The sequence below is a fragment of the Macaca nemestrina genome, chromosome 8 (genome assembly GCF_043159975.1).
Source record: "Macaca nemestrina isolate mMacNem1 chromosome 8, mMacNem.hap1, whole genome shotgun sequence".
In the NCBI taxonomy this organism is placed as follows: Eukaryota; Metazoa; Chordata; class Mammalia; order Primates; family Cercopithecidae; genus Macaca; species Macaca nemestrina.
Genome location: NC_092132.1, coordinates 36,724,777 through 36,735,272, shown reverse-complemented (window position 1 = coordinate 36,735,272; position 10,496 = coordinate 36,724,777). Strand labels below are relative to the sequence as shown.

Sequence of the window (10,496 nt, the reverse complement as noted above, 5' to 3'; positions counted from 1 at the left end):
TTCTCCAACTTCAGTTTTTCATTTGTAAAATGCAGATACTTGCCTTGCAGATATGCTGTGAGAATTAAATGAGGTGAGGTATAAATTAAATAATACATAGTAAGGACCCAAGAAAGTAAGCACTTCCTCCTGTCAGTGAGCTGAAATGACAAATGTTGGCTTAATCTCCTTTTTATGATTAAATAATACAATAAAATCATATAGGTAATATTAAAGTATAATTATGACAATTTCTTTTTAAGCATTTTTAATAAAGACCTACTAAATTGTGCCTTCTCTAGAGATCTTTAGCATTTTTTGGCCCCCAGTATAAATGTATTAACATTAAATTGATCAAGTGATCATTAGAGAAGACGAGAATATTTATGTTCATTGATACGTACTCTGCTTGAACAAAACAAAGACCTTAGAAATTATGGTAGTCATTAGTGCCATTTGCCAAACACTCCCAATTCTCATTTCAGGGTTCATGCTGGAACTGCATTTCCTGGCTTAAGTGGTACTATATGACTAGTCCTGACTAAATACGTGTTGACCCGGTGCAGTGTCTCTTTCAGACTCTTTTCCCCTCCAGCTTGGCAACAAGGGGCACGTAAAAAGGTGGCTGCATCAGACTGGGTCCCCCTGACTGCTGACCTACAAGAGTCGTATAGCGAGAGGCTGTGGAATTGTAACATCATCACTTAGCTTATTCCGAATGATCAGAGGTGGTTAATAAAACCCAAAAGAACTTCTAGAAGCAAATAGATATCGAAGGAAGTAGACTTTCTTCCTATAGAGTATGTAGAGAAGAATCTTGATCAAATTTTTATTCAAAATAGACGGAACAAGATATGGGGCTCACTTCCAAATGTCTCTTTAGAGTTTTTGACCTTGACAGCACTTACATATAATAAGGATAAAATTCTGGTTAATAATATAAATTGTGATACATTCTTCAAATGAAAATGGAGATCAAAATTAGATTACAAGAAGATTAAAAGTAGGTGCATAAGTTGATATCTATTTCTCACCTAAAAGCTTTCTAGACACTCAGATAAGTGTTTTTAAAAAATATTTATTCATGTATTTTTTCCATATCATAAAATGTATACTCTAAGTTTAATACTGCGTGATTTAGAGAAACCCAAATAACTTGGACTATTTCCTATAAAACAACAAAAAATAAGGCACAGCTACATTATACAGTGAAATGGTAGCAAGAAGAATGACAAACCTAAATTAGGGGTAAATATTCATTTTAATTTTTTTGGACAAATACTTTCAAATATAATTTTAAAAGATCAAATCAGCATTACAGATTCCAATTTAAATTCAACTTAATAAACACAATAAAGCATTTGAGTAGTTTTATTTTAAAATTATATGACACACTTGTTATTAACATATAAGGCATCAAGTGCCCTAAGAAAGAGCTCATAACCTTAGTAATTGCCCTTGAAAATATCAAAAAGCACATAATCAATGTCAAATTATTTTTGTTTGGTAAGAAAAGTAAAATTAAAAGCACGATGAGAACCACAGGGTACACACTGTAAATACACAATATGTAATAATTCATCTTTCTTTCTTACATGACATTTGTTTGGAGCCTGGCTAGGAAGCCTGAAGATGGCAGTGAAAAAATAGGGAGAGCTGTTCCTGAAACACAGGAGTGTTACCCAAACTTGAAACAAAGGAAGATACTCCCCATAGTCCCCTGAAATAAAATAACGATTCATGGTAAAATAATTTCCAAATATCTCACACTCTTATAAGTCTGAAATCGAGAAGTTAAAAATAAATCAATAAACATCTGTGGGAGGCTGAACAACCAAAACAGGTTTATAATAATTATGGCATCTCATTCCGAGGCTGATTCCAAATTCTTCATTCATGAGTTGCGAAAGACTTCTCTTCTTCTTAATGTCAACAGTAAGGCATGCCAAATTGCTATAATAAAATTATTCTAACGATAACTTTGGGTATTAAAGCTGTATAACTATAAAATATAGTCCGAATGTACATAGACTTGAGTGCACATAAATCTGCACACAAACATAAACCATGAGTACACTCAAGTGTAAGCCACAGATTTTTGAAATCAGTTTCATGTGTTTAAAATAACATCTTGCTTTTTACAGTGTCAATGTGTCAATACACTAGGCAGGCAAATTATTTCCCAAGACTTATAAAATTTGGGAGAAGATATTATAGAATATTATGAATCATAAAATGATACAGCTAAAAATCAGCGGAAAGACAATGATATGTTAATTCTCTTTCTTAAGTACTCTTTTTACACTAGAAAAAGCCGCCAGTGAGAGTTCATTATAATCTTCTCATCATAGTCAATTTTTATGTCCAATTCTGGGAAAGGTTAAACCCATTACAGAGAACAGTAAGTATTGATAGTATTACATCTTGCTGTAATAGGTGAACCATTGGCAAAGGTTGTGATCTTTTCTGTCAGACCACATATTTTTGATGGCATTAATTGCTGCAATGAAATCTGACCTTCAGGTTGAAAAACCTTCTCCTAAGAGATATACATATAGAACGTTTTTTAAACTTTAGACAATTAATCCAAGTAAAGTTTTGCATACACCCACCATTGTACATGTGAAAGATGAAGACCAAAATGTTCACATGCTCCTGCCTAGAATTTTTGCTTGTCGGAAAGTGGTTAAAAAAAAAGTAGAGCCATTGGGTCCAGGCTTTTAATTCTCAGTGTTTAACTAGCATGGTGCTCAGTCACTCATTTATCAGGATTAAGTCACCCCTTATTCTGGGGGACTGAGGTAAAGGCACACATAAGTTTGGTAGCACAATCTCTTTTCAGAAGTTGTACCTTGAAGGGCGTGTCCCAGCACTGGTCCAATTGGGTCCCTAAAACAAGTAAGTATGAGGGAGATGGACTCATATTTTAAGCAGACAGCAAAGCATTTGATATCAAGGCAAGTAACTTGATAGTACAGAATAAAGGGTTATAGCAGTCATGCGGGTAAAAGCAACCATGGCCTCCAAGAATTTCATGGTTCCAACCAGTCTTGTCTTCCTCTAAACTATAAATCAACTATGCAGTGGGGAACATGAAGAAAAGCTGTTCTTTACATGAGGGTCCAGTACATCTTATTACGTGATCTGCTTTAAGAGCTCCCAATGGGTGGAAAGGACACACAGCACTGCAAAGAAAACTCTTTGCAAACTCTACCACTAACAGTTTAAGGTGCTCTAAAAAGAACTGGCTTATAAAGATATTAGGAGCCTTAAATCATCCATCAGCAGCATGTAGATCCCAGTAATAAAGGAGAAAGACAGGTTTCTTTCTGTAACTCACCCCATTGGTCCATACTGCTGAAAGATGAGCTGTCTTCTCATTGAGATTAGGAAGATGACTCTGAGTTTAGATTTCTAAAACCATGTAAATAAGCTAAAGACCTAGAACCACTGAAAAACGTTTTTCTTCCCTAGGTCTAGCAATAAAAACTTTTATAGGTAACAACCAGCACCATGTTGAAGAGACAGATGGAAGGTCATAAATCTCCATGAAGGATGCAAGACCAACACCATAGCTATTGTATGCCCAATGTCTGTAGAATGTATCACCTGGTCTTGCCAAAGTACCTCTAGAGCCAAAAACACTCTTTGTCAAATTGGGAACAACAGGAAATAAAGCACATGGCTTTTCTTCGCCTGTGTTACCATCATTTTAAATTCAAGTAATCTTCATATTGAATTCAGGCACTGCCAGGATGGATAAACCAAATACCCAGTGAAAAGTCGATTAAGGTAAGTATCTGAATAATGTCACCACAGCCCAAAAGGAGTCATTCAGATGATGTTCTAAATCATGTAATGTGTAATGGTTTGCCCTCAGATAAGCAGAACCTTAAAAGAGATGTGCTCTGTATGTTAGCAGATTTAAACAATGTTGAAATATGCATTTACATACCACATTTCAATTTTAAATTTTAAAGAAAATTATAGAGTTCTGGGGAAAAGAAAGGAAATGTATTTTGACTTGTTAGGTCTTTTCCTTCCCCGTTGAATTTTTTTTTTTCCAAAATGGCATTTTTCAAAATGTTGCCTCTAGATCACATCTATATTATTTTGTAGTCCTGCAAGATTCATTAAATGCTTCCATATGAAAAGCTTTATCATCAAGTGAAAAGACTTCCTAACACTTGATTCCCAAACTCCTCTTCCTTCATAAACTGAAAACCGATTCCACATTAATTCAGTTTAGTTTGCCATTTGGCTAATTAATCCTGTTTCACCAATAAATAAAAACAAAACTCAGTTGATCTCATTTAGCTTCTATGAATAAACATTAGTTTTTTCTTTAATGCCTTCTCTCTTTTTTTTTAATGCCTTCTTTTTTTAACACACAGCTCAGACTTACTCACTCAGCAGATCGTTTCCTTCTTATCTCAACATCATCCAAAGGATCCTTAAGCAGGCTAGAGCTGGACTTAAAAACCTTCAAAATATAAAACTTATACCACTGGTAAGGCAGCCTCAACAAAAATCATGAAATGAGACTCCCAGTAAAACAAAGTTTGTTGAAAAAGCACAAGGAAACAGCAATGGAAAGCAAAAATCATGTTTATGTCATCTCAATTCTTTCTTTTCAGTAATCAGTATTGCTCTATAACATAAGGCAATTAGCTACATCTAGCTTCCTGATTCTCATATAATTTCTCATTTTTATCTAATAATTCTTTCATATACCCACCCTCTCTTTTTGCTATCTTCTGAGTCTCCCTTTTTGTATTTCACCTCAACCCTTAGTCATATGCAGCATACCGCACTCATCAAATCAATCTCTGATACCCATGAGAGCTCATTCACATAAATATCCTGATTCACACATTTTGCCAAAGTCACCCATGTATTCCACAGTTGTCCACAACAACACAAACTTCAGACATTTGAAATAGCCTTTAAAAATCTACAAAGAAATCACTTTCTTAATTCCTCATTCCTGCTGTCTCATACCAATTCCCAGCTCCTGTCCTCTTTAAGAATGACCCCCGATCCTGTTAATGCAATCATGGACGTTACGACAACTCCTACAGCACAGGTTGCAAAAACCTCCAGGCAGAGTTGCAAGATGTAAGGTATTTCTGAGGCTGCATTTCCCATCCCTTTTCTGAATCGTCACCATAATGAGGCGGCATGTCACTGTGAACACCCAGTGCATGTCTTGCACAGTGAGCACCTTGCTCATCATGCTGCTCTTAGAGAAGAGTTTGTGCTTTATGAGGCAAGAGTTCACAGTTACTGAATGACACCTAGACCACTGTGAGTGGGAGGTGAGTTCTGACGATGACTACAGTCCCCATTAAATCAGTGTATTTAATCTTTCCTTTTCTTTTCTGTCTTGTTTTTTTTGGCTTTAGGCTTAAGGACTGCTGCTACCATGAGGAAAGCGCTTGTTGCTTAGCCTAGAGCAAGTGATACAGCCTGCTAGGCACAGTCCCCAAAAGTCTAGCTGCAATTCTATTGGTGGTTTTCCCCAAACAGCAGTAACAAGATGTCACCTGGAAGCACACCAGAGCCAATCATGACTCAGGCCTGCCTAGATGTTTAGCTGTCTGGAAATATATTTAAAATGTTTCACGCCTTGCCTCTTTGGTGTGAGAACCAGCGGACTTCAAGAGCACAGATAGCCAATATGATGGCAAAATCACAAAATATAAAATTTATATCAGTAACTAATTTGACTTCATTTTAAAAAAGAGCATGTGACCCTGGCTAATACCTGGCACTAACACTGTGGTTTAAATTCACATTGGTCTTACAATGATTTACATAATTTTCTTTTATTAGAAAGTTTATCCCAATGACTTAATTACCATTTTTGAATACAGGAATAATTTCAAACATAACATTTTTTACAATAAGAAAAGCCCAACATCCTCAAACTTCAAAATATTCAAACTAAAAATTCCATATTTTAGTGTTTAGCCAAATTACAAGAACGATAATTTAGCAAGAAAATGGATAAGCACCTTGGAGAATTAAACGTAAGCCTTATTATTGATTAGTGCTTAGTTCTTTTTCACAAAATAGATTAGCAATTGATCCTACTGTGTGTAGGACCACCTAGTGTCCAAAGAATAACATCACATATCTGTGTAAAAGAAATAATTTGTATACTGGGTCATTAGAAATATTTTTCTATCGAAGTAGAAGTTCTTGGCCATTACAGATTAATTAGCCTTCAGCGCTTCAGAAGGACAGGTGTGGCTGGTTGTGGTTTCTTACACATCTTACATGGCTTTTCTTCTAAATAGAAGACACATGGAGAACAAAAACACTCACTGGCTGTTGATTTGTGAAATAAACTTTTCTTGCCAGGCAAATAAATTGCACTGTGAATTTTTATAAATTAACTTCTTTTTTCATATTACAAAATGCCAAGGCAGACTCTCAAGATATTCACAACCAGAATTAACTCTGTACAGCGAGCGCATCTTCCTCTACCAAGGACAGTTCCAGAGTGTTTTCATTCGTGCTGGTTTTCATCCTGAAGTTAAAAGAACCATAGAGTTTTGCAGACTCTTTGGAAGAGGCAAATCTGTTTCGACGATAGAGCTCCCCCTTCCACATGGACATCATTAGCAAGCAGGACAGGACGACACCCCCCAGCGTGAGGAGGCAGAGCCCCGCAATCACACAGCGGTCCAGGTGAGCCCCCAGCCTGGCACTCTCCTTCTCCAGGCGCTCCATCTCCCGGGCTGCCACAGTGTTGGGGTCCACAGTCACTTCTCGTGGGACGATGTAAGAGATAATCACCAGCAGGATCCCGGTGACCAAGAACAAGATGGCGCTGATGAAACCATAGTCTATAGATTTCCCTGAAGACGTGGCTTCTGAACTTGCATCGTCCTCCTCTTCAGATATCAAAGATATGGCAGCCTCTTGGGACCACTCATTTGGATTTTCCCAGCCAAGCTCCCCAGGGTGATTATGCCCTTTTGCTGATGGCGAGCTCCGGTTCCGCTGCTCCAAGTTAACGTTTTTGTCCACATAGGTAAAAGAAGTTTCTAATTCCTGGCTGCAGCAGTTACAGACTTTCCGTTCCGCTGTTATTTGGTTGTTCCCTGAGTGGAGAGGTCCTGGTGGAAAGGTGTCTGGCTGAAGAGTACTGTTTTGCAGAGAGGAGGAGGGGGATGCTGGAGAAGAACTAAGTTTAGACCCTTGCATCTCAGTTGCTCTTGGGGTGGATGCACACTGTCTCTGACAGCAGAGAGCAGCTCTCGTGGCTGCTGTATCTGCCTGGTCACCAGGCAGCCCTCTTGAACTCCAGTCCCTAGCGTCCCAGAGGTCTGCCTGGTTGCTCTTCTTAGCAAGGTAGTGGAGCTCCATGAGAGCTAGTCAGACATCCCCCAGCAGCTTCCGGAAAGTCTGCCAATAGCAACAGAGTTAAATGAGAACCCAACAGAAGCTAAGGTTGTACTTCCAGGAGTGTTGCTCCTGGGGTCCCCATTTCCTTCACAGCTGCACCTGTTTAGCCCCCTTTCCACCTCAGACAGGCAAAAGAAGGGAGGGGATACCTAGTGGCAGGAAAGTGTAGAGAGGACAAATGCTCTCACTTGTCATCGTGATTAACACTGAGAAACTTAGGTCAGGGTAGAAAGGCGCATGGAGGAAGTGGCAGTGTCTATTGAGAAATAATACTGCCATCACCAAGCCAAATTTATCCAAGGACTCACACATTCCTGCAAAAGGATCCCTCAAACGAGAAGGCAGGTTTCCTGTAAAAAGACAAATGAGAAAGGCAAGAGCCCTTTTGAGCAGAGCTGCCGATTTTCTGGACGACTTGGGGAAGTATAGACTTCTTAATTCAATTAGACTGTAAGTGTTTACATTCTCCCTAGTTCAGAACAGATTCTAATACAGATTAGCTTTAGAGCATCACCATGAGTGAACGACTATACCCCATTATCAGCTGGGCAGGAACTCAGCATTTTGATTCCGTAGCTCTGAAGTAGATGAAAAAGGCCAGCTTAATCAGCCACCTCAGCTAACCTTATACCTCATACATCCAATGACCCTTGTCACACAGCCCTGTATTTACAAGACCATATGCTGCTTATTCACTGTGCTTCTACTCAGCCCGATTCCCTCACTGCTCCACGGGGGAAGCATGTTCTGGACCCCAAAGCATATAGGCAACAGACCTTACTGCAATCCCTGCAAAATACAGTGGGCCAACCCACTCCTTCACACACACACACCTGCCTGCTCCAGTTGCAGGATCTGTTACTCCCGTTCCCTGGGTCTGTATTCCTCCCTCTCTGCATGCTTTGCTACCACACATGCACAAGAAATTGACCATCGGAATAGTTTTACAAACCCAATCTAGAAGTGAACTGAAAATAAAAGACAAAGCATAAACCCACAGAGTAAGAGAGTTCTGTGGAGGTAAATAGATGAGAAGCTATATCCAAGGTTACCTCTGGAATTTTATAAACATGTCACTCCTCACCCCCCCACTGCATCAAGGGGCATTTCTGGGAGAGAACTTTGGTTTGAGCAGAAAACCATCTGCCTATCTTTCTCTGCCTCTGCCATGTTTCCAAGGAATAAAAATTCACTTTCCACTATCATTAAATAGAGAGATTTTAACCAAAGGCTCCTTTTATTTTGCTTCCAAATCCAGGGTGATAATTGATTTAGTCAACGGCTTGAGGCTTCTTATGATTCAAAATCCACAGCTCCAAAGCTGGTAACAGAAGCACAGGCAAGGGTCACCTAAGGTCAACCTGGCAACTCAAAATATGGGAGAGGGAATCGACACGTTTTCTGCTACACACACGAGTTTGTTTAAAACAAAACAAAACAGAAAACGTTTTTCTCCTGTTATCGAAGTTTATCTACAGTGAAAACAGCAAAAAAAAAAAAAAAAAAAAAAAAAAAAAAAAAAAAAAAAAACAACAGGGCAAAAGAATCACTACTAAACTAGAACAAACCCCCACTAAAGAATCCCTCAATGAATGAAGTGATGGTAACAGGCTTCATCAATTACCGAGAACTCTTCTTCCAGTTTTCTCAGGCATTAGGGGCTCTGATTAACCTTTGGTACAATTAACTCATCACACTAGACTACCTTGGATAAAATCAGCAGGGTTCTTTGAGACTTTCAATTTATAACAAAAGAGGAGAGAAATCCCCACTTAATTCCCTACGGCCGCCTATACCTCTCTTTAAAGAAAAGCTACTCCCGCTTGTTCGCTTGTTCTACCGGAGGTATGTTAGCAGCGCAGTCGATTTCCTTTGCAGCTCCCTAATCCGGGGCTTCCATTCTCAGTGGAGAATGGATAATCCCAGGAGACCAGCTAAAGACTCTTTTCTTCCGTCCTCTCCTTCTTTTTCCTCTGATCTGCTTAAAAGCCCAGTTTAACGACATTGCACCTTAAAGCGAGGGGACATGCACTTTCCCTCTTCCATCTGTCATCAATTAAAAGCATTAATATTTGCTTTACACTGACACAGGCAAGGCTGGTCTCGGGGAGGCGACCTCTGGATGTGCTCTGTGCGAGCTGAGCCGGAAGACCGAGCCCCAAGCACCGGGCAGCGGTGCCCCCCGCAGGCGCCTAGGGATCTGGCGATCCATTTCTGGTGAACTCTGCGCCCACTGAGGGACTCGAGGTAGGGATGTGTGCGCCTAGTACCGGGAGACGAAGCAGACACCTTGGGCAGGGAGCGGGGATATGCGCTCCAGCTCCGCTAGGCTACAGAGCTCTCACCCTCGCACCCAAAGCCTCCTCCCCATCCTACTCCCCGCCACTCACCTTCTGCTTCGGCCACCCGGTGCGGCTCCAGCACCGCACGCTCTCCCGGCACGGCTCCCGGAGAAAGTCCCCCAATCACCAGCCGCCGCACTTGTAGCCTCTGCACGCCCCTCCGCTCCGTGGGGTGGGCAGCGCCCGCCGCGGAGAGGGGGGGGTGGGGCGGGGCGGGGCGGGGCGCTCCCGGAGCATCCCGGGAGTTGTAGGCCAGGGGCGGTCCCTGCATCCCTCCTGTTTCTGTCTCGTCCCACGCCTTCTGGGTTTTACCTTCCTGCGGATGAGTTCCCGCCATACCCTCTTACTCCTCCCCAGCACTTAAGAAGACAGCACTGTTTTCTAAGCTCAGAGTGGAGTTCCCTAGCCTCAGGTGTGGCCACAAGACTGTGAAAAGGAAAGTATATTTGGCTCCAAATGTGCCAGATAATTTGCATATTTTGTCTTTTGAATAGTCAAAACATATCTTCCAAGTAGATTTTATTAATCCTCATTTTACAGATGTGGAAACAGGCTCAGAGAGGGCAAGTGTCTCCTCTACAGTTACCAAGACCAACAGCAGCTTCTGAAATTGCATCCAGGAATCAGTTTGGAAAGTCAATGCATTTCTCACAAAATCAGAAGAAATGTCACCATTAAGGGTAAGAGATTGTCCCATGTACCAGCACATCCCCTGTACTTAGCACAGTGGTATTCATTGAATGTATGAATAATAATAAC

General features: G+C 40.5%; 1 protein-coding gene across 1 annotated transcript; it reads right to left on the bottom strand.

Annotated features, from left to right (window-relative positions):
- Positions 1–6,252: 6,252 nt before the first annotated feature.
- LOC105475981 (transmembrane protein 74) lies at positions 6,253–9,914 on the bottom strand. The gene is made up of 2 exons (XM_011731526.2): positions 9,786–9,914; positions 6,253–7,395 (listed from the first exon to the last, which is right to left on the bottom strand). Exon 2 carries the CDS (start codon positions 7,354–7,356, stop codon positions 6,439–6,441), a length of 918 nt encoding a protein of 305 aa, XP_011729828.1. The 5' UTR covers positions 7,357–7,395; positions 9,786–9,914; the 3' UTR covers positions 6,253–6,438.
- Between the last annotated feature and the right edge of the window lie 582 nt (positions 9,915–10,496).

What these genes read in the sequence shown, in the direction of transcription:
- LOC105475981 (XM_011731526.2), bottom strand. Translation starts at nt 7,356, where the DNA reads ATGGAGCTCCACTACCTTGCTAAGAAGAGCAACCAGGCAGACCTCTGG.